At 41.6% G+C, this 25091-nt stretch overlaps 1 protein-coding gene across 2 annotated transcripts in view; it reads right to left on the bottom strand.

Annotated features, from left to right (window-relative positions):
• The window catches only part of CYYR1 (cysteine and tyrosine rich 1), a 64364-nt gene that overhangs the window by 38300 nt on the left and 973 nt on the right, over positions 1 to 25091 (bottom strand). Inside the window, exon 2 of one of the 2 annotated variants that reach the window (XM_054056199.1) lies at positions 23348 to 23453. In XM_054056199.1, coding sequence (XP_053912174.1) covers positions 23348 to 23453 — 106 coding nt within the window. The remainder of the gene's footprint in view (positions 1 to 23347; positions 23454 to 25091) is intronic. The other variant, XM_054056200.1, reaches the window with a different exon arrangement.

The following is a 25091-nucleotide window of genomic DNA, read 5'->3' as shown; positions in this document are numbered from 1 at the left end:
ATCAGGCAACCCCGCTCCCCAAATTTTGAACCATGTAACATCTTCATCAGTGAGAGCCACTTGAATAGTAAGGGTGCCCTGCCATTAAGCAAGGTTGTCTGGAAAAGCCTCGGCTGCCTACCACAGAGACAGAGGAGACAAGGAGCATGGCTTCCAGCCAGATGGGTGCTGGAACAGAAAAACATTTGATGGCACAGGGGTCTTCAACTGTTTCTCAGTACCTTCCTTGCTTGCTTACCACTACCTCTCCTGAGCTACAGTAGGGAAACATCTGGGGCTCTTAGCCCCAAAGAGGCTGACAGGAGACCACCTCCTCCTTTGGGTGAGTGTCAGGCAGTCCGCCAAGGTCAACCCACAACAGAAACAAGAGATCTTGCCACAATTGAGGCTGCTGAAGTAGCAGCACCAATGCTATCCATTTTCGGTGACTAAAGTTTCACATTTTGTAACTCTTACTTGCCAGTTTGTCAGTATTTTTACTTCACTTGCTAATCCAATCAGGAGTTTACATTTTAGAGAAAAACAACCATCACACTGTTCCCGATGTCTGAAACTGCTAATGCAAGACAAAAGAATTCCAAGTACTTAATTATGCACAAGAAATTAGTTGATTACAGTAATGTTAAAAACAACCAGTATCACATATACATTTGGATTTTAACCAGAGTCTGTTTTCTGCATTCAGGTTCGCCAATCAGTTTCTAAGTCTCCCATGTCAGCAGCTAGAACATCCTGTTTCTTTTCAAACAATGAGAATGACTTCTAAAGAAATCATATCCCAACTTTAGGGCCAACCGTCTGCGAAGTGAGATCAGGAATCAAGTGCACTAGCTATGCCAGGCCCTGCCAGTCAGCATTGGGGAAAGATCTGCACAGACAGCAGTTAGTGGAGCAAAGGATGAGATACCAGGAGAAATGGGGTTCGAGTGGTGATATAATTCCAGCCCTAGCTTATTTAAAATGTTTAGACAACTAACTTCATCTCATGGCACAGCACTGCAAACACAACGTGGGGGAAGGAATGATTTTCTGCTTCTTACAAAAGGAGCTGTAAAACACTATCTGGCTCCGAGCAGCTTTGGGATTGTGGGCAGTATAAAATGTGGAGGTAATTCTGATTTAATTTCACTCTTAAATTCTGTCAAAGAGCATACAGTAAACAGGGAATACCCTTTATTGTGACTAACAGTACCACAGGGTTTCAACCAAGACTTTGAACATACTCAACTAGGAAAAAAAAAAAAAAAAAAAAGAAAAAAGACCACACAGACGGTCACATATTTAAGAATAGTTCATTCCTTCAATGCATTTATCGGTCAAGCTGATGACACTTGCCCAAAGCTGCCCAGGACATCAATGCCAGAACCAAGAATTTACCTGTGACTTTCAGTAGTCCTAATCTAGTACCGCAACCTTAATTCTCTCCTTGATACTTTCAATAAATGAATGAAGTGGGAGGAAATCCCAGTATTAGCTGAGATAATTCTGATGAATCATAAAAACTATAGAATGGCTGGAACATGTATTTCTCTCCCACACATCAGAAACAGGGATGATATAGATAATCCCCAACAAACCACAGGTTTGGTAAAACAATTAATTACTGACCTTATAAAGGTTTAACAGGATAAAAATCCTGCTAACAGAACAGCACAATGTACAATTAAGGTTTATCTCTCAACAAAGAAACCTCATTTGTATTAAAATATTGGGTGATTTATATTTTGTGCTTCAACAGATCATTTAAGATTTAACAGATTGCTGAATAAATTGTTTAAATATGCAAATCATCTGGGCACTTTGTAATATTTCTCTAAGGGCTTTTCCCCTGTAGTTCTCACCAGATCATGCAAATTATTAGTGATTCAGAAAAGGAAGCATATAATATTTTAATTGACAGTGTTGATTTCAGCTTCAGTTCTTTTACATCTTACCTCTCAGATAACTAGAAACATATGAACTCCAGGAATCCCCATATTCTGTGGGGCTCATGACAAAATAAGTATTAGGAGAGACAGAGTACAGAAAACGAAGTGCTTTATGAAGATAAAATGAGCTGACTTGGGGAATACCAATAGTACTAAATTACACCATATACTCTGCCCTATATACCTAATTTCCATCATAAATGGCAAGTTGTAATGGGCATTAATGCATTCCGTGCACGGCATCTCCAGAACTTCATTTTGCCTCTCCCAAAATCCTACTTAGAGGCTGGCAGCTGCTGTCTCCGAGGTGTCCAGGGGCAGCACTGTGAAGCACTGTGATAGCACCAGCTATCGGGCTGAACACCACAATGCTTGCAGTGGGTGCTGCTCACCCACCTGTGGTGTCCATCACCACATGCTGCTGCAGCCAAAATCCATTTCCATGAAGTACACCTGACTTGAGGCTCAGGGAATCTACTTTTCCACCTCAAAGCCAAGAAAACTATAGGTGGTTTTCTCCTTCTTTCCCATAACTGTCCTCCGAGAGCAAGTCTCTAATTATGGTATTTAACAACGAGCAGCCCAAAATCTGAACCACTGGGCCAGAAAAGGTGGAAGCAGGGGAAGAAGGAGGAGAAAAAGGCAGCTTTTTTCTTAATGAGTTATGCACTGATTTCATGTAGCCACTGTCTGGTGAAAAGGGTAATGCATTTGTAATTGCATTATAGAATAACATTATATTACATTTTTCTTCCCGTTTTCTTAAACCTTTACCTCGGTGCCAACCTAGAGAGCAAGAAACACAGACCGAATTCAGTCCATGCTAGCCAAATTGTTCCCCTCATACACTTTTGCTGAGAAGCAAATCCTGCAGTGGCAGATTTGGGTACGCTGGCTTCAGCATATGTGCAGTTCCCCAGTGATACACTTCAATCAGAATCCAAAATGAGCGATACCAGCCCTGCAGCGTGGTGTAAGCTCTGCTACCTCATGCATTATTTCAGCATGAAATATTTATGAACTGGAGAACAGGGGCAGGCTCCTTCTTTAAAAAAACGTAATGAATTTTTTTTTATATGTATGAGCACAATTTGTAAGAATCTGCAACTTGTTTGACATCTTGGCTTTAATAGTCCAGTCCCCACTCCCCATCCATACAAAAGCAGCCAAGATTTCACCTTGTAAATGATTTCTCTTTAAAAACTGAACTTAGACTAAGCAAGTATTTTTATATCTTAGGGCTAATTTTGCTCTTCTTGACATTAGCTTACAACACCACACCTGTATATTTTTTGTATAAAAGAAAAAATAACAGCATTTGTATCAAAATTATCTTTCCCCTGGCAGCAGTCTGTATTCTGGAATTAAAATGGTGGTCACAGTCTACAGTGACACACTGTCAAAAAAAATGGTCCTTGGTGAGCCAACGGGGACTGACAGAGGCAAATCAGACAACTTAAGGGCCAAACTAGTACTTCTACTATACATAACAGCCAGTGGAAAAAGCCATTGACAGGTAGACTTCCTCACTCTATCAGATTAGACCTATAAAACGTAACTCCGGTTTTAGCTGGAAATCAGAAGGTGAAACTTCAAAAAGGCTGTAGGTAAATTGGCCCCCTGTGGGCACAGGGGTCCTCAGTGAGCGCAGCAGTCAGACAGAATGGAGGACTTGGGGTGGAAGAACACAGATCTCTGCAAATTAACCTTCTGCTTTGACGTGTTACTCTGCTAACGAATCCTGAAGCAGCAGTTACACAATTGACCTGTTCTCTGTAGCACTGAAGAAGCTTTACTCTTTTTTTACCTACAGATTTAGAAATATTTACCAGCAGAGAACTAATTGACTCTCAGGAGAACAAACCCAATTTTACTTCCTTTGAAACATCAGGAAAATAATTCCAGCACCTTGCAAGTAGGAATAAATACATAAGTTGTTATTACCTAGCCTTTCTGAAGTAATTTCATTAAAGAATAATTACTTTTATTTCTTACGAAACATGGACTGATTTCCTTTTTTTCCCCCTGTACTTTTTATTCAGCAAAGCAAAGGTTAACTGACATGTCTTCCATTCAGTTCTTAAAACCTGCCTTCCACTCAGCCCTTAACATGTCCTATCTCTGTCACCTGCTAATGTATGCCTTAATTTATATTTCCTTCAAGTCTGCACTATAAATAGACTTCTACAGACATACTGTGTATGCAGAGATTCTTATAAATGCCAGGACCAATGTGAATCCAGCACAGGGAGCTGAAACGTGTATGGAGCTCAGTGCCCAAACACACCATGCAACCTATCCTGGCTAAGGGAAGCACAGCTTTTAGAGGGAATGGGCAATTTCTAAGCACCCTGTTTAAACAGACCACAAAAAAGCTTAAGTTCACTAAGAGTTAGTTTAAAATTTGATTATCTGTGGACTTTTAAATTCCTGGTTTGGTATTGCATTGTTTAAACATCAGGACAAGTGCATCACAGCTAAGTTACCAGCTGCATATCCTCTTAAGACATTTGCATACTCCTTATTAAAGGGATAATAGGAGAGTACTACAGTAGCTCCTGAAAAGATTATGCTTTTGCTTTATTAAAGGTAGCTGGTCTGGTTACGACCACATATCTTAGTATAAGGAATCTTCCACAAAATCAAACATTTGCTCAAGTTGATACCTTTTTTCCCACCTTGGGTCATCACTCCCCTCTGGTTATTAATTCCTACAGAGCATCGTCTGCTTTACTGACAGACACTGCAATGAAAGGCACCCTGTAGGAACTGAAGTCGGTACCTAATTTATCCTGCTGGACATATCCTTACCACCACCACAAGAAAAAAAACCCTCTTTCCCTCAGTGCAGCACAGGCTGTGCTAAACCTATGCCATCTGGTGCAGGCATACACAGTAAGTACTTATTTAAATTTAGAGTGCAGTTACAGCATGACCTGCAGACCACAGCAATAGATATCCATGTCTGAGCAATATTATGTGCTTCCATTATCACCCTGCTTTTTAAATGGAGCCTTAAAGCCGACAGCACATTAGCTATTTTTGCAGGCACTGTCTCTGTTACACACTGCCTTCTTCATGGCAATGTAACTAATCCACCGGACAGTGCCAGACAGACTGTATATTGCAATATTCACTGTCCTGCTTACTGGCATTAAGCAAATAGATTCAAAATGTATCAGCCTTACATCAAAGCACCTCTCCTGGAAGCAAATTCTGCAGGTTTTTTTTTTTAGCACGCAACTTTGCTTCAGGTTCTAAATGGAGATTACACTGATTTTTAAATGTGCTGCTTGAGAGCTTGAGACATCCAGGGGAGCTATAATAAAATTTATATCCACGTGATCAGCTCAGAAATACTGCTGTAAGATCAGCAGCAAAATAATTTGATAGCTTCAGTCCATTTTTCAACTGAAACATCATTTTCAACTGAAAAATAACTATAACTGGCTATGAAGCCTCCATAACCAGTGCCAGTCATGATGCTGACTGGTCGACTCAGCATTAGGACTGAAAAGCAAACACCATGCTGTGCGGGTGGAGGCAGAGAGGACAGGATTACCACTAGGAAGGTGACAATTCTCCAGTCTCTTCCCCCACAACCCAATATATACAGTGTGAAACTTTGTGCTGATCCTCTGGGATCTGAACTGGGACCCAGGTTACAAACCAAGTAAATTTCAAAAGTAGTTCATCACAAATGAAACAAACAAACAAAATACAAACCACCTACACAGGCTACAGAAAATCCGTAAACTGTCAGCACAATCATTTGTTTGCAAGAAAGAAGAAATATCCCTGAGAACTGGAACTTACATATGGAAGAGCACAACCTCTGCTTCCCCTCTCCTGCCTCTCCTTGAACATGAAGCACCCCTTGAGTTGGCAGATATGCTCCACCATCACCCCTCATTTCTCATACCTGTCTCCTGAGCCCTGCTGCCACCTTTGTGAGCTCCTCTGGACTGATGGCTTACCATAAACTAATACAATTATATAAAATAAACCAAACCCATCACTTGACAAGATGCAGGCAACAAGTAATTTGCCAGGGAATAATCAAACACTTTAAGAACTTAAAAAGAAGCAGAACAGGAAATTCACCTTGACTTTGAGTGGGAGAGGCTTGAAACCAGGACACCACCTTCTTAAAGTTGTGACGTCTGTGCAGTGAACGATGGAGAAGGTAGTTCCTTTCAGCAGTCAGTCTCTGGACAAATTTCTAGAGCCCATTTACTCTATGAAGTTGGATGGTACAACATCCTGGATCACGAAGAGGTGGAAGAATGCTACTAAGATACCACACTGATAATGAATCACTATGATGATCAGGCTCCAACCATCATTTCCATCTATTTTATTTCAGAGATTAAAATGGCACACATGAACATTGCATCAATGATCGCAGTGCATATGGACTAGAGGCATTTATTGCCAGCCCAACTCTACAGCTTCAACAAGACTTCAAGACAAATCAAGCTGGCATTTTCATGACCCCTGGAAATATTTTTTGAGACTGCAGAAGTTAAGCCTGAGACAGACACATAAAGGCAGATTTTTAATTTTTTTAAAAAGACAGTTTTGAAAATATTTTGCTAAAAATAAAATAAAACCCCTCCTGTTTCATAGCTTAAATATAACACTGCTATGAAAAACACGCTAAGTAGCTTAAGAGACTGAACATATTGTTACTGAAATCTATTTCAAACAGGATAGATCTTATTTTTACTCTCTTCTTGACCTTTTTTTGAGAAGATGCCCTGAAACTATAGGTATTTTTTATTACATCTGATGGCACTAATTCAAAGGAGTTTTCAACCTATATTCAGTTACCAGAGATCACAGCACAATCCAGACTCCCCCTTTTTCCCCTCATTCAATTCACCGTCTTGGACAGCTTTCAAAAATAAGAACGTAGTCACATCTGATTAAGAGTTTATGTATTATATTTCATCGTTTAGCAGAAATAACATAAACAAGGTATTGGAAAGTATGGAAGGACCAAGAATTAGAGTAATTTAGCAAGCAGAAAACACAAGGGCTTTTTGAGATGCATGTGTGCTTTTTCTATTTTCTTTTTTAAAAAAAGGAACAGGAAAGACCCATGGTGCCGAGACTAAAAAGTCAGGAAGTAAGTGCACTGAAGTCAGTGTACACAAAGACACGCAGTTTTCCAATACAGGGGGTAAAATTCTGGTCACGGAAAGCAAGCATCCCAAACGCTAGGGAACTCCGCAGGAGATGACATGCAGAAAGTCTGGGGCTTTTGAGGCCTCCCAGATCCTTTCCTCTAGAAACAAACCTCTTGCTGAATACGTGAAAATGGGATATGGGATCCCTAACCAATTTGAACACATGAACTAGAAAGCACTTTGTTATGTTTTTAATTAGGTTGCATAGATCATTTCTTCTTGTACTGCCACTGAATTCCTGAAACGCCACAATAAAAATGACACTTAATTAGAATGCTGAAGTTTTCATTGCCTTTTCTTAACGTGCCAGCATCACAGGAGAACATATTTTGTTTGTGTTCAGAAAAGTTATGATGCAGAAAACAAGGAAAAAAAGAATCTCTGCCCTTTTGCTAGTTATTGTTTGTCCTGGCCAGGAGGTACTGCCTCTGAAAGGACAGGGCACGCTCAATTCTCTGCCTCCTGTACTCCTGGTTTGAAATATCCAACTAATATTTCATGTGGCATCATCTGCAATGAATCAGTAACAGCTGGAATAAGGCCAGCAACATATTTCATATGACCTGGTAAAGAATTTTGGCCACCAAAGGCCCAAACCACTTACAGGTCTGAAACCTCACGATCAGAGAGGGGATCTTTTGCACCACCGCATGCAATACACGTCAATGGGCCAAGTTTAAATTTGTATATAGATATACATGCCTTACACACTGAAAACATCTGCTTGGAAGACTTATATGAATGTCGTAATCCCACTCCTCTGTGATAAGCCCATAATCAAAGTCTGCACCATGAAGTATACAAAAGAGGAACAAGTTAAGGTCACAGAAACCCCTTAAATCTGTCATCGCAGAACTTCCAAAGTGCATTACTTTAAAATGTATCTTTCTCATACACACCCATTTAGGACTTATTAGGCATTATGCATTTGCATCCTAGGTCCTGACTGGCATTGGAAAATTTTCAGTGCTAGTACTAATCCCCAAAGAACCTCACTGCAAACAACCCTCATCACACGATAATTCTTTGCTGCCTCCGCTTTTTGACACATCAGCCTGCTCTTAATCCTTTTAACTTCTTAATGAAGGAGTAGTTACACAACGGTAGTGTCCAATGGAAGGTCATCAATCTGTACCTTGAGAGTGCTTCCCTGGAACATGGGGTGGAAAAAAGGGCTGGCAACCTGCTCACAGGGACAGACAGCTCTGGGACACGTATCACCTGCAAGAATGGGGCTCCCAGCCCAGGAGAAGTAGCAGCAGGCATTTAAAGCTGAGATGCAACACTGCTGCAGTGCACAATTTCTTCTGAAGAGACGTCTTACTTGCAGCTTAGCATTCTGGATAGAAGCAATGACAGCCCCCACTCAGGGGCTGCAGCCCAACCTGCTTTGGGATGGCTGATCTCTGCCTCCACATACCCCTGCAGCACAAGAGACACCTCCAGGAACAGCAGTAATGACGCTGAGTCTGTGCAAAGAACGGAAAGGAGAGCTTTTCCTTCTGAACCCTTATGGTCCTGTGGTGGACTAGCTGCACTTTCTAGCACAAACTGTTTTTATTTTGGTTCCTGGCCTGTTTGGAGCTGCTACAGTGGAAAAGCAACTGCCTAGTGATGGGAGTTCTTCCAAGCAATGTGCTCGTGGCTGAGGCTTATTTGCTGCTGCAGTCTTCACAAGGGCTTTCCAAGTCCCCCATCAGACAGAGACAACAAGTAAAACCAACTGGCTATGATCTGAGGAAGAAGCAGCTAAAACCACAAGAATAAAATAGGATTGGAAACACTTGGCTACAAAACAAGGGCCAGTTTGAAATTGAGACTCAAGCAAGTCTTAAGTAGGTCAGAGCACAAAACCCAAAGCCGAAGGTTTAAATTTACAGGGTGAGAAACCTCCAATGCCTGTTTTATGGCACAAGCATGTGGACAGAAAGGTTTGTGCTGCTCTTGCTAAGCCAATATGAGGATTTTGTTGCCAATACTAAAGAAAAAGATACTTCTCACACCTGAACATACCCAATGGAGCACAGGGAATCCCTGCAGTGGCAGAGCTGATGCAACACTGTTCTGGATGAGCCAGAGAGCCTGAAAGATTTTGTTTGCCAGTTTTGGAGGAAAATCTCATAGTTCTCAGGCTGGACCATATTTTCAGCTAGCGCATGTCAGTACAAATCAAGGGACTTAAGGATTTTGCCCAATTAACTGACAGTTTGTAACTTCTGACACAAGCTGACAAAAAAATGAGAGTGATATCACAACAGCTATAGTGGTGCTACTGGTGGTTACGAAAGAGCTGTCAGACCTGGCAGTTATAAAACCATTCAATGCAAGTGACAGATAACAGTAATAAATCAGCTGAGTTCACATATCCACACATCCAGTGTTCTTTGTGAGCACAGTAAGAATTCAGCCTGGAAAATAACCACATCTCATTACAAAGCCCTATGAGCAACTGCACCATACATTAAATTACTGACACGTAATGAAGCCAAAGTGAAAATCCTCACTTGAGGCATATATCCTTCAGATTTAAACACTGGCTGCGAACTGGTAACTTGCTTTCCAGTTACTGGTCTCAGAACAGTTAATTGCTTTTATATTAGCTAAAAGAGAGACTGCATTTTCCCCCAACAAAAGGTCTGTATCCCAGTGGGGTGGCATTGGGAGCCTACTAGGAAGGTCCAAAGGGCAGTGGTGCAGCAAAAACGTTCTCACCACCTGCAAGGCCTCCACATCCTCCCTGTCGAGGTTTCAGCCTTTCCTGGGGGGCTCATCCAGCCACCCTCTCCTTGCCCGTCAAAGGCTGAGCACCAGGCTGGACCAATGCACTTGAAACAGTGCCCTCCCTGGTGCATAGCACATTGGGAAAAAAAAACGGAGGATGAAATGCAGGTGTCCACCAGTAATGGGCAGCAGTGTTGGGGCCCACTGAGTTAGCGCACTCAGGGGAAGAGTTCATAGCTACCAAGGTGAAACCTGCCCTTTTCCTTCAACTATGCAGCACAAATGCCATGAACAATCATCCTCTAAACCCCAGTATAGGACAAGGCATAGCAATAGAGTATCAAGCAGCAGTTTTCCCATCTTAACAGAGCCCTTTTCTTCCCAATGCAGTTTGGGCAGCTGGAAGCTCCTGAGAAGGAGTCCTGGTGATTTTCTGGATGAGTTAGCAAGCCTCCCTCTGGGGATTAACCTCCCCACCTTTTAAGCAATGACAACTTCCAAATAAAGAAGGAAAGAGATGACTCAACCTTTAATAAGAGTATACCCTAGTCGTTTCAAGTTTGGGATTACAAGTAGTTCTGCTATGACAACAAAACTCTGGAAGGAAAATAAACCAGTATACAGAAACCTAACTGATACCTGAATGTACCTGTGCCTAACAGATTTCAAGTGATCTGGAAATAAACTACAGGCATCATTTTTCTGGACTCTAAAAATACCTCATGATCTAGTGGACACTCAGCACAGAGCCCAGGGAGAAGTCTCAGGCTGGCAATCACAATAGACTCTCTTGTGGGAGGCCTAAGTGGGATCCCCAAGCATGGCTTCCCAGCCCTCTGCAGGGCTCTTCAGATGCCTGCTAGGGAATCCTTCTGGATAACTACTCAAAGATAGACAGAACAGAACCTCCTCTGTAGGAGGTTAAAACCCCGCTCTCCTTTAAACAAGGATTCAGGCTCAAAATCCCAAAGTTGCTTTGTAACTTGCCAGATTGGAGGGTTGTAAGCCAGGGCTGTTTTCCTAGCAGTGCAGGGGCCGGTTCACATGCAGAGGTGACTCTCTCCACTAGATAAAAATACTGATCACCATCTGCTGCATAGACACCAGCCTGGAGGTCAGCTTGTGAGTAGCTGCTGACAGTCTGCAGCTACAGAGGAATACAGGAGAGAAACTCTGTACCTACCAGCCTGCTGAGAGCTTCAAAATATTTGATCATCTCATGCCCAAACAAGAACAATTTCTTATTTCTGTGGCTAATGTGAAAGGACCTTCCCAGGTCACCATATACATACCCTGCTAGCACAGGCAGCCGTGCTATAGAGGCTATTGCACAAGCCGATCACGCTTCATAACACAACTACTTCAGAAAAAAGGATGGCTGAGGAGAGGCACAAGGAACATGCTGGAAAATTTCTTTTCCTTAAGGAGAATATGGAATTTTAATGAAAAATAAATTATGTTAGAAGATAGCAACAACATAGGCTTACCAAATACAGACAGTGAATACCATAGCTCCACTCCCAATCTCAGCACATTATCATAATGTAGCATATTACTCCAAACGTACAGCAGACATGCCACTATGTTTACAGCACCCCGTCATATAGTAATTTTGAAACCATTATTGTCAAGCTGACATTATATTACATTTCTGAAAATATGCTAATTCAATCATTAAGTTTCGTTCAACAATTGTGAAGGCTCAGGAACAAAGATGTATTGTGCTTTACTTCAGACAATTTTAAATGTTGTTGAAACGTAGAATGAGAACCATAACTTTTCATCCATCCCCTTGAAGGTGTATTCTTTCACTCTTCACTGGAATTTAATATCAAATTATCCCTGAAAGGAGCCACTGGAGGAAAGCAATGCAAGGTAAGGAGATTGCCGATCCTGTCATCCATTTTCATAATCTCAGTTTATGTAAACAGACCATCTATTTCCAAGCCAAACACAGGGCTACCACTTGGACTGAACAAACAATATTAGCTTTCAGCCACGTAAATATATTAGCTATCATAAGACATGGTCTCACTGAGGTCTTTGGGGACTAGGACCGTGTAGCTTAGCAAGTGGTTGCACACTGCAGTGCCAAAGAAGCTGTGCCCCAGAGCAGAGATGTCAGCTAACAGAAAGACAGAGAAAAATAACTGTTGTCTTAAAAGACTGCAACATTTGCACGTGATGTTCCGACAAAACAGGTTTGTGGGAAGCTCACTAGTTACTTAGGTTAGATTAACAGTAAGGCTTCTCACTCACAGCTGAGAATGCCTTTGTGCTTGACATGGCACACAAGGACTCCTCACATGCAAGGTCATTCTCCATCCCAAGAGGTTTTCATCTGAATATACTTATCCATGGACTACTCAGTGTCTATATTCAGACATCAAACTTTGGCTCCAACTAATCAACATTCTACCCATAATCCAAATAACTAATCATAGAACGATAGAATAGCTAGGGTTGGAAAGGACCTTAAAGATCACCTAGTTCCAACACCCCTGCCATGGGCAGGGACATCCCACTAGATCAGGCTGCCCAAGGCCCCATCCCACCTGGCCTTGAATACCTCCAGGGACGGAGCATCCACAACATCTCTGGGCAACCTGTTCCAGTGTCTCACCACTCTGGTGGTGAAGAAATTCTTCCTAATGTCCAGTTTAAATCTGTCCCTCTCCAGTTTGTACCCATTCTTCCTCATCCTATCACCACAAGCCTTTATGGATAGTCCCTCTCCAGCTTTTCTGTAGGCTCCCTTCAGGTACTGGAAGGTCGCTATAAGATCTCCTCAGAGTCTTCTCTTCTCTAGGCCGAACAACCCCAGCTCTCTCAGCCTGTCCTCGTAGGGAGGGTGCTCCAGCCCTCCAATCATCTTCGTAGCCCTCGTCTGGACCCGTTCCAACAGCTCCATATCCTTCTTACGTTGATGATTCCAGAACTAGACACAGTATTCCAGATGAGGTCTCGCAAGAGAGGAATAGAGGGGCAGAATCTCCTCCCTCGCCCTGCTGGCCACGCTTCTTTTGATGCGGCCCAGGACACGGTTGGCCTTCTGGGCTGCGAGCACACATTGCCGGCTCATGTTGAGCTTCTCATCCACCAGCACCCCCAAGTCCTTCTCTGCAGGGCTGCTCTCAATCACATCATCTCCCATCTTGTACTGAAAACGGGGATTGCCCTGACCCAGGTGCAGGACCTTACACTCAGCCTTGTTGAACCTCATTAATCTTTATTTGTGGTAGTTTGTACTGGTTTTAGAACTGAGGAGCCATCACAAGCAGGAGTACAAACTATGTGGCAAACAGGATGCATAGAAAATGTTGCCTTGACTGACAGAGTATTGTGAGTATAAGGCTGAAACAAGTGACAGTCTCAAGTGTTCTGAAACCTTTGGAAGATAATATGCTACACAAGTGGAAAGCAAAGATGACTACAAAGAAGCTCTACTCTTTATACAAAGTAACGCACTAACAAAATTCTTGTCACTTTTCCAGGAAAATCTTAGAGATTCCAAGAGATATATTTTGACAAGGTCTTGTACAAAATAGTACTACAATTGCATTAGTCCCAACAGTAAAAAATTGTGTTATATTTATGCTGGCTGCTTATTTTCTGTCCTCTTGGTTTACATTTCCAAAGCAGAAGGTGAGAAGAGGCCCAAAAGCTTAGGGACTTGAAGGATTTGATCCAGACAAAAGAACTAAGAGCTGCTGTCATGTACCGTTTAAACAGCATCATATTATAAGTGCTACTTATACACAAGTAATTAATTTTGGGTCTCTCTGCAGCTTGTCTTCCATTTCTGAATTCTCCTCAGCCTGCTATCAGAATATTTCTGCCTCTCTTTTTCTCTACAGGTCTATTGCAGAGGTGATGTGATGCAGTAACAAGTACTCTGCCGCACTTCTCCCTTCTCCCCATTCACCACCCCAGCCAAAGTTGCAGAGGCTGAGTGGCCTGGAGCATGCCTGGCACAGGGGTCTTGCAGGCTCCACGGTGCCTTGAACTCTGAATACCAAGAGCTGCTGACAGACACCACTGACATGGTGTTCCAACAAAACAGATAGTAGAACACGATTGTAATGACAGCTGGTCCTCTAGATAATTTTAGTGTTGTAGGAAAACAGCAAAGTAGAATTTCAAAAGAAAATTACTTGTAAGATAATAATTATGTGTATATATACAGCTACAAGCATATATACACATGTATATACATAATGTGTATGAGAGCAGGCAGCAGCTCAGTCCCTTGCCCTCTCCTTGACAACGTCTCTGTTCTCCCCAGTTGTTCTTACCTTACTCAGAGGGCTGCAAACTGCACTTGGGGGGCTCTGTCCTCTGAAGAGCAAGGCATCTACTGGAGAAGGTGATGCCTCCCTCTCTATGGTGGGACATGCTGCTCTCCAAAGCTAAGTACTTCCCTCCTACTCAAAAGTATTATTTCTCTTCTGTTCCTTTTACAGGGAGGACTTCCAGTGATGAAGGAAGCGGAAGGGGAAAGGGAAAAGGAGACTACTTACATCCCAGGCTCTCTCTTACGGCTGCTGGCAAGAAAAAGTCAAATGCACAGGCACAACAGGAATAAATAGTACTGAGTATCAGACATCAAAACTGCAGTTAATGTGATAATATAAGCACACATATTCGGAACTGCATTTTATATGCTATTCCTGGTTTACTAACACCGTTGCCCTATGGGTTTCTTAGCAGCTGGGAATAGCTACAGGGCAGAAGTACCCCGATTATACCTTCATTAGATCACCTTGACCATGAACTGTATGAAGGACTGGAGTAGAGGTAGTTTGTACAGTCCCTTTATGCTTCAACAGAAGTGTAACAACTCCACAACGCATCTAAAAATAAGGTTCACTGCATCTTGGCTGATGAACAGATGTTTCAACAATAGCTGCAGATCCTTAGTACCTTCTGCTTGTGACAAACAGTACCATGGGCCTCAATAAAAAGAGAAAAGCCAGAACATTCAGCATTAAACCAAGCCTCCCTTGTGAGCTAAAGGAATAACTCCGTTTAATGACAGCAGTAAAAATCGCTTATCTGTGTGGATGAGCCAACAGAGGGAGAAAAGATGATGAAACATACCTGCCCAATTTCTGGTATTAGTGCCTTCCTATCCCATACTAAATACTTACACGTGGAGTAAGTCCCAGGAGGAATCCTGTATTTTACAAAAATAATCCATTATAAGGGGAAAAAAAGGGGGAGTTATGACAGCAGAAGTGATTCTGAAAGTAAATGTCGCAACTTTTTCCTTTTTTAAATAGAGACAAATCATTGAGAAAACTTAATTGAATGTCTGAAGATTATATTAACCAAAGAATTTCCATCTAGTTGTGGTTATAAATCTCAAAGGAACTTGTGGCTGCCCTGTGAATAGTTAATTTCCCTTAATTTTTAATAACTCACTTCTATATGCCAAACTTTGTTTCTGTCCCTTAAAGAGATGCATTAAGATAAGAATAAGAGTTTATCTTTCTATGACAATATTGTTCAAATGTTGAATTAGTGCTATGGGTTTTATTTGGACTGGCTGCAATTACACTATGCACAGCATCAAATGGTCTTCTTGCACAGCTTTTGACCCAGAAGTAGCTTTGTTAATAACCCTGCTCTGACTTGCTGGGATGTTACTTCAGAGCAACCAGTATAAAATGCAACAGACTAACCCTCCAAGAATCCCACCAGTTCAGTGAAACCTCAGAATTAGTAAATAAAACAGAAATTCTGCAGCTGGAGGTAGGTGAGGCATGTATGCACTGGATGTGCAAGGAGTGGATGAGCCAGCTGAGTTGGGATTCATCCAGTGTATCTCCTGACCCTCTAAGACTGATACACCTTATTATCCAGTGGTTGAACTGGAAGCAAGGGAGCACAAAATGGCAGTGAACGTGGGAGGTACCACAGTGATAAAAAAAAAAAAAAAGAAGAAAGAAAAAACTGAGGTTCTTCAACATTTTGATTCAACAAAGTACTCGAGCTTATAACTTGACCCATTAGAGCAAAGTGCATGCAGTACCCACTGAAGTAATTAGCTTATTGATTTCAACAGGATGAGGACTCTATCCATTGCATCTACTCACCATCTTGAAGTTACAAATGCATTTATCTACTTTGCTGAACTGCTGCCTAGCAGACTATCTGAATTTTCTCAGACAACTGAACAAAGTTACAGATTCTCATGAAATTCAGAGTCAGACCCTTCCCCCACTCAAAAAAGGGAAAGGGGAGGATGTTGGTATAATATAACAGATAAAAGGTAAACTTCTATGAAGAAAGGACAGTATTTTTGTGATCAACACAGGCTCAGTCTTCACATCAGTCTTATAAAGCGTTAAGAAAACATTTATCTTATACATGTCTGAACCTTATGGGAAAATCCTTCCAAAACAGACCACAGCAAGTGATAAACACAAAATTATCTCTAATTTTCACTGAAACCCCCTTTCAAAATAAACAGTGCAATATAAGCAAGCTAATTTCAATGAATTCTTTATGAATGTTTATTTTTCCCCCTTAAGAGTATTCTGCAAGCCACAGACAGCATTTCAGTGATTTATACCTTAATGCTTCCATTTTCAGGCAAAATTCTATCTTCCAAATGATGAACAGATGATCCACAGAGATGTCAACAACTCAAGTTTTAGCAAAAAAACCTCGCAAGCCTTTCTAATTACAAACAACTGAACTTGCATGTTTTCAAAGATTTCCAGTTTTCACTAAAAAAGTATTCTAGTTCTTATGGCTACATACTAAAATAAAACCCCTTGAACTTCAAAAACAATCAAACAAACAAAAGAACTCAGTCCTATTACAGTCCCAAATTTTTCAAAACAGTTAATCAGACACTTCCCAAAAAAGAGGTGGGAGACTTGAAGCAGTAGCCATCTTTTGAGAGCTGCTGTTTGGCAAGCAAAACAGTTTTTTCGCATTTTGAACTGTTTGTCACAACACAGGGTTAGAAATGAAAACACAAAGGACTACAGAACAGGCAACTTGTGTTTTAATTCTGGTGCTGACAAGGGTTTCCTCTACAGCCATTCTCAAGAGCAGATACTGCTCTGGTCATAAATCTGATCACACATTCACTGCTGAAGGATATAAACTGGGACAATAGGCATGGAAAAAAAAAGCAAATGGAAGTTCAAACACTTCGCAAAGGTCACATTTTGAATACTAGTACTCTCTCCAGCAGATCTTGCAATGAAAACATGGTCCTAGATCTTTCTCTAAGCTGTAGTCAATCAACCCCCTGCACAGAGAGTTGGATACCTCTTTTGTGGAGGTTTTCCCAGGCTGAAGCAGGCAGCATGCTTCCACAGGTAGCCCAGATGTTGAAAATCATGGATTAAAAGGCTGAACTGCTGTTCACCTCTTAGACAGAATGAAAGGGAAATGGTTTCAGTCTAATTAGCAGAGTCTTGTCCTTGCCGATGACACGTTTATAGCCAGCTCCCAGCACTCAGCACAAGGATTCTCAGGCTCTGCTCCCTCTGCTCATTCAGGGAGATTCTCCTGAACAGAAGCCACAGCTCAAGCCAAATGGAAAAATTACTGAACCAGGCATTTGGCTCACCTCTGGCATCATATCAGAAGTCACAGAGCCAGAGACGCAAAATGGCAACTACCAGGTAAATTGCATTTTTCTCCCAAAGTGCTTCAATCATGGGAAATTTTGAAGGAATAGAACTTTATTTTAAGATTACCATACAACTGTAGAGCAGACACAGAACTCAGCTCAAACCCATATGCTGCTTTACATATTTACATATTTACTGTAGGATGCCTGAAGTATCTAATTTTAACCATTTGGAATCTACAGCGAATGTCAAACTTCCTGATTTTTTTTTTTTTTTTTCTTTTTTTGTGATTCACCAACAACTCCAGAGGCTACATCTCCATATTCCTAACTCTTAAAATGTTCATTGTGTCCTTGGGTGCACTCCTCCTCCATACCCACCCTCCATCCAATATTCTCATATCAAGTAAATCAGCTTAAGGGACGCTGCCATTTTTGTTCATGAAAGGGATTCTCTGAGGTCAGCTGCTTTTATCAAAAGTACTACGGGATATAAAGTACTTCATATGAAATGCCACACTTAGATACACTATATGGAGCTTTTTCTTCAGTTTTGCAGGCTGAGATACGGATGTGATTTTTATGCTAGAAATATTCTCTGCCTCTTTTCCTCCCATTCTCTTTATCTGCCTTCCTTCCTTCCTGGACACATTGTGCAACCTCTAGACTTAAAACAAAACAAAAAAAACACCAAAAAATCTCACCCCCTCCAAAATACACTAAGTTCATGTAAATAACGCCTGATGTTTCAGCAGTCACTGAACAGGCTGTTGCTTCCTCACTACTTCTGGTAAGATTGAACTTATTCTCTTGCAAATCACCATGCACTACCTGTAATGAGAACCCAGGTCTCTGAAGTTTTTATTTACCTTTTCCTCCAGTTACTTTTGAAGTCCTTAGAATCACGTTTTGTTTTATTTCTAAATACAAGTTTCCTTAGAGTAAGTCATGCTGAAGACATTTACCAAGAAACTTCATACACTCTGCAATGCAATATAGCACCACAACATCCTACCTTTCTTCTTCTGCTTAAGCCAATATTCCAGTTTATGGCCCTTTAAAGATCTACCCAGGAAAATATGGACTAACCACCAGGGCTGCATGTTTTATCAGCGAGTTTTCTTAAACACTGTGGGCCAAATCTGAGTGCAAGTCCCTTCATTTCTATTGAATATTCAACTGGCCCAGCAGTATTAATTTGAAATTACAGCTGAACTATTTGTCTTCTTTGCTCCATTATTCATCTGGGATCATTTCACATCTATTCAGAGCTGCTGGCCATGAAGTAACATGAAAGAGAAAAGGTAGCATGCAGACCTGCCCCTGACAGCATGCGACTACTGACATCTCAGCATTCCAGGTAGCTTTGTGGCTCAAAAGTTACCTGTGGGCCACAATAAACACTAGATACAATGTGGTGGTGAAGACTAAGCTGGAAATTAGCTCACAGAAAATCCACCAGGATAAGAATGAGGGCCAGGCAATTTGGGGCCTCTCAGAAGTGAACATAAAGAACACTGTCAAAACCACACAAATTTGGGTTCTGCAGAAGAAACTCCTTTTGTATCAACTCCCTCCTCTGAGGAGTTCTGGGGTTTGAGGCTGCAGCTGAAGGCAATAACCAGATGTCTCCAACTCCTCTGAGTGACAGAGGGCAAAATGCCTCTGGCTGGTTAGTTAGGGAGATACTGTTGTTATGGGCAAACCTGGAACATCTGTCACAGAGAAAACACGCTGCAGTTCTCGCAGTCCCTAGCCTGGTAGCAAGCTGAAGAAGTAGATGCAGTACAGGGAACATGATAAAAGGTCAGTCACAATTGCTGAGAAAATAAATTCTGAGGAGGAGGGCAGTTTGAGTTTCTTGACTTAAAGGGCTAGGATGATGCTGTAGGCTGGGAAGGGCACCTCCAAGCTTACTTTTGGTGGTGAGTGAAAAGGTGGGCAGGAGGAATAGTCTGAGCACTCAAGCATCCCTGCACCTTTTCGTTCATCCAACAGACACAGCTCCATTATGTGCCACAAGTCCAAACATAAATTTGTCTAAGAAAAAAACATTTTTAGAAGAGCTAACTATTAAGCACTAGATGCTGAGCAAATAAACAGGAGGAAATGCATATGCATCAGAGGACATAATGACAGGCTGTAGCTACTGAAAACTAGTAGGAAGGAAAATATTGCTGGAACATTAACGCTGTAATGACTTGCTCTGAAAGAGTATCATGAAGGGGGCAAGGAGTAGGAAGGATGTGTTACTTCACATTAGAGATGCTCATGGGATTACAGATGACTCAGTCACAAACCTTGAATGCTTACAGGTTGTACCTGTTGTCTAACTAAAGATGGCATTATTGGAACCTCTCTTATAGGCCCTGGAATCCTACCACTAGAGTGAGCATCTGCATCTGTTCTTCATGTGTGGAAAGAAAAACAGGCTAATCACAGATGCACACAGCCTGGAGGATGTTTGCTGAAAACCTCATCTGACTAAAGTAAAATGTTCCCTGGTGTCCTAAAAAGATGATGATTTCTTAAAATAGAAAATTCTAAAACCCTACATGGAATATCTCAATGCTGAGTCTCATTTAAATGAGTGAAGAGAGTTAATTAATCACCTAAAAGCTACAAGCAACTTAAGCATCAATGATTATCATCTAGTCACACTGACTTTGTTTTAACATCAGTATATACATTATTGTCTGGTGTTTAGAGTCTGTTTGCACAACTGCTGGCGTATGGGTCTAGAAAGACAAGAGTGAGAGGCATGAAACAAAATAAAGAACTGTTTAAAAAGAACAAACTGCACGCCAAAAAGGCTTTTCCAAAACTGCAAGAAAGAGTTACACTTGTGAAAAAAAACACCTCAGAGTAGATAAAGAGCAGAAACTTCAGAATGACATGTGGATTTGTAAAGAATGGAGAGAGGAGAGAAATCAGTGGCAAACAAATGAAGAAGCAGAGGCCACCTCTAAAGAAGCAGAGGAGCCAATACAATACTGAGATTTACTAATAGTGTTTGAGATAGTAAAAAGGCACTTCTGAAAGCTCTTATACAGATAAGTCCACTGTTTGGTGCAGACAGTAGGATAAAAAATGACGACATAGGAAAAGAAGTATATTTAAAGAACAGCATTATGTGGACTTATCAGGACACAGTTTGTTGGATTAAAAATGGTTATTTAAAAGATTTCAATACACATTTGTTAATATAAAGACATGAACAGATAGGTCACCAGTGGCCATTTCCAGATTCCAGGGATTGTGTCTTTTTCCAATGCAATTTCCTCAGTTTGTCATTTTGGGGTGAGGCAACATGTAACTTCTGCAGGAAAAGCTCAGACATTAAAAAAAGACCAACGGAGTGCCAAATAATGAAAAGGGAAGGTAATTTTTATGGATTATAGTTAAAGTCACTATAAAATCTTTTGCAACGCAACTAAACAGCAAGGTAGCACCTCTAGCAAAGAACAGTTTAAAGGCTTAAAGCAGCAGACATGCCTTTGAAGACCACAACTTGAGAACTTAGAGCTGGCACAAACTGTGAAGTTCATTTACGTCTTCTGTGATCATCTCAGATAGTTGCTTCATAATAGATACTCAAAGAAAGATACAGGAAAAAATAATGCTAGCAGGGCTTCTGTCAAAACCTTGTGCTCAGCCCTGCTAGCCGCACTTCCAAGAAGGAAATGAAAATACTAGAGGGATCTCAAAGGAAGGCCAAAGAATTGACCCCTGAGCAGGGCAAAGCAAAACAAACCAAATTTTACATGTCAGGCTGACAGAGTTCACCCAGCTCAGTGATAAGGTTGAGAGCTGTCATGATAACTATTTAGGGCCACGTTTCAAACTTGCAGATAAGTTAAGAGCTGACAGTAGGAATTTCAACCTTCATTTCCCAGCAAAATTTCCCAGCAATGTTAGTAAATGAACTTAGAGAACAGTTTACCAGCACAGATGGTCAACTCATTAAGGGTTGAAGGTTTCAAAATGAGATTACACATGTTTAAAGATGACATGCCCAAAACAGCTTTTAGGGAAAAAAAAAAAAAAAAAAAATCTGTGGTTCAATCATGCAAAATGTCAAGTCAGGGGAGTATAATGACTCCTGACTGGTCTTCCGAGTACATGAATTGGAGTACCTAACCATAAAAAATTAGGAGAATCAAATGACTCCTTCAAGACATGTTGTGGCAAACAGCACTTGTAAGAGTCTTTCCAGTATTCAAAACCATCCAGATACCAACAAACCCTTCCAATGTGTCAGAGCTTCTTGCACTCACCTCTAATTCAACAGCCATTTACATTTCTTAAATAAACACACAAAAGACTAGGTGTCAACCTGGCGCTGAAGGCATGGTTTGAACATTTTAGCAGTCACTCTAAAGAATCCCCTGATCCCTCTTTTCCAAAACAGACATTAGGCTAAGAGAAATGTCACGAATGTTCACACGGAAGTAGGACATGAAATCCACTTGCTTTGCTGCTCTATGGGAAGACTTGACATCCTATGCTATTGTGTGTATCATTCCTAACCACATGATGTGATCTGGAATAAGATATTAAAAAATTGCACCTCCTTCCACGCATGTAAATGGGAAAGCAATTTTGGAATGAGAAAAAAAAAATATCAAAGCAGACATCCCCTAAGTGAGTGGGGAAAAAAAATCACTTGTCATTCTCTAACAGTAATCAATCTTAGGTACATGCCTTTTTATTTCCAGACGAAGGATTCTGATGCCTTATTATAATTTTATTTACTCTAGCCTAGGAAGTGTCTGATCAGCTTTAAAAACTGTGGATCAATTCTGTGTTAAAATACCATTCCTCTGCTTAATCCTTCAAAGTACCACAAAATATGCTGAAAGGAACACTGGCATGTTCCCCAGGTACCACGGCTAAACCAAAACCTGCAACAGAGAAGACTTTTTAGAAAGAGCAACTACCACCTTCCCACTCACTCCTCCCCAAGCACTGAGTAGTCCATATGACATATCTCTTTTTCCTTTCCTGGTTTTAGTCAAGAATACAAACCAAAAATACATCCCAGCCTGCATGTTAAAGGTTAAGGAAATTATCAGTGAGGTTGGTGAAACAGATGGCAAAATGCCCTATCTTGAAGAACAACATTTTATACTTTGTTTAGGTTTGTCCTTGCACGTGAATGTAACACTTACAGATTGTCACTTAATTTAAGTCTGGAACCTAGAGTCAGGCCCATTAACATGCACGCTTCTCTTCTTCCTCACTGACGCAGAGCCTATGTTCTAAATCAACAGTTTATTTACCATGTATAGAAAAATAGAACAGTAGTCATACCCACTGCATTTCACCTGCTGTGTTTTTTTAAGCACTGTGAAACATGCTATTCATATTGCAGTGTTACAGGGTCAGACTACCCTCACCTAGAATCCATTCAACAAATTCTTCCAACAACCAAAATGCCATTTGACAAAACCAAACAAGCCAATAAAAAGGAAAAAAAAAAAAAAAGTAGTCAAGGTAAAATGAATCTCAAACTGAATTCATTTGAATAGTGGTTTCACTCAGGTATTGTAACAAAGTGTTTCAACAAAACCCACACAATTTCTATTCACAGTCCTTTCCATCTGAAAAGCTTGAAACAAAGTTCTCACCAGCTCTAAAGCTTATGTCCACAAGTTATGTAATTGTACACAAGCTAAGGACATAAACCTCAATTTTAGCAGGCTGTCTGGTATGCTTCAAAAACATACGCAACATGACACTTCAGAGGAATACCAATGTTTGTTACCAGCAAGCAAAAAACCAAACCAAATCCCCAAAACCACAAACGCTGCCACTGTTTATTGCCCAAACAGTTTCCCACAACTCAATTTTACATCAAGTCCATGAATACACGACATCAGTTTTTTTTCCCCAAGCACAAACATACTTACGAAAGGACATTCCCAATGTAGGCATAATACGAACAGCAGTAGGGAGTAGTCCCATCACAGCAGTAAGCTTTGCAGTCATTATCACACTGAGCCAGACAATCTTCTGCTGAATAAAAATAACATTCATGCGGTCAAATGGCAGCAACAACAAAATGCTGTACTGCACAGCTTTAAAGAAAATGCAATCTAACAGTTTCATACAACCACAGGACTTTACTCGAGGCACAACCTGACCCTGTAACCCAAATGACAGCCCATTCCCACTCCCTTTGTATTTTGGTAAGAATGTCAGAGTTAGGCGCTTTGTGTATGGGTATTTTGTAGCTGGTCACACCAGTTCCTTCTCATATTTAATCATTTAAAATAAAAAAGAGCATTTTGAAATGTCAAGACACCACAGATCACCTTTCTCCATTCCAGCAAAAAGTCCAGATGGACATCTGTAGCCAGGCTGCCTGCCTCACTGAGCTGCAAGAGAGAAAGAAGCTGTCCTGCAACTGGCTACCGGCTACCTACCCCAGTGCCTGCCCAACCCAGGGTATAAATTAGAGCTGCCTGGGGCTCCCTCATCCCTTGCCAGCTGGCAGCATTTTGCCTCACTCTGCTCCAGTGCCATGGCCAGCATGACATGGCAGCACCCAGCACAGGGGCCAGTGGTGCTCTCTCTGCCAAAGACCTGCCCAGCCAGGGACACAAACATTTCCAGCCACAATGCTCCGCTGGACTGAGCAACAGTGCAAACAGTTAAACAACAGTAAGAAAGCTCTTTAGAATTAAGAGGCATGAAAGAACATGTATCCTTTTATTGCTGTGAGAAGCTATTTTAAAGCTATCGACCTCCTGTGGTGCTGCAACTCATGTGTTTCCAAACCCCTATGCCAGTTCCTCCCAACGAAATAAATAATACAGGACAGTCTCTGGATACTGCCACTGCACTGTAAAAATGTCCTTGGGGATCCCATGCTTCCTGCATCTCATCCCAGGCTCTCCTTCCCCACTGCCAGGATCTCAGCTGCAGCCTGGATGAATCCAAACAGACAGCCTGTCCCACACACCATCACCCTTGATGACCTCTTTTCCACGGCAGAGACCTGAAAACGAAGATGGTAAAGTATGCTTCTACATTCTCAATACACTGTGGCTTGTTCCCCTGGCAGCACATTACACTAAGGGGTTCCCACTCTCTCATTCCAATTACTGCCCTTCATCTGTGGTGCCTCAGCTTTTGGTGTGTTAAGATCCAGGCAACTCTACTGCATATCAGCTGTTGCCAGGCTCCCATTCCTGCCCTACCTCTAGCTGCAACTTCCCATCTCATACTGAGGCTCCTTTGGATGCTTATTGAAGAGTGAGAGGCTCCTGCTGCTGCTCCATCCTAAAACCTCAATCTTGTTAATCAGATTTTAGCAGGTGAGCTCTCTTAGCCTGCTCATGCTTGGTCTCTGCTTGAAGACAAGCACCAGCTGAGGGTGAGGGTTGGAGAGGGCTGTGCAAAGCAGCACATGGGTCAGCTCAAGCAGTTGTGCCTTAAACCTGTGCAATTAACCCTGAACTAAAGAAACACACATGCACAGAAAAAGTGGAACAACTGACTCATCAGTCTGAAGTGAACCTGGGCAGCCAGACGGGTGGCAGTCACCAGGAGAGGGGAAGCCACGACTGGCAGGGGCCCTGCTGTGAAGGAGCAGCACCATGGGGTGACCACCATGCCTGCATGTGGGACTCCCCATGGAGAGGCTTTTGC

Source organism: Cuculus canorus, chromosome 1 (genome assembly GCF_017976375.1).
Source record: "Cuculus canorus isolate bCucCan1 chromosome 1, bCucCan1.pri, whole genome shotgun sequence".
Lineage (NCBI taxonomy): Eukaryota > Metazoa > Chordata > Aves > Cuculiformes > Cuculidae > Cuculus > Cuculus canorus.
The sequence above is the reverse complement of the archived record's forward strand: the minus strand, read 5'-3'. Positions and strand labels throughout refer to the sequence as shown.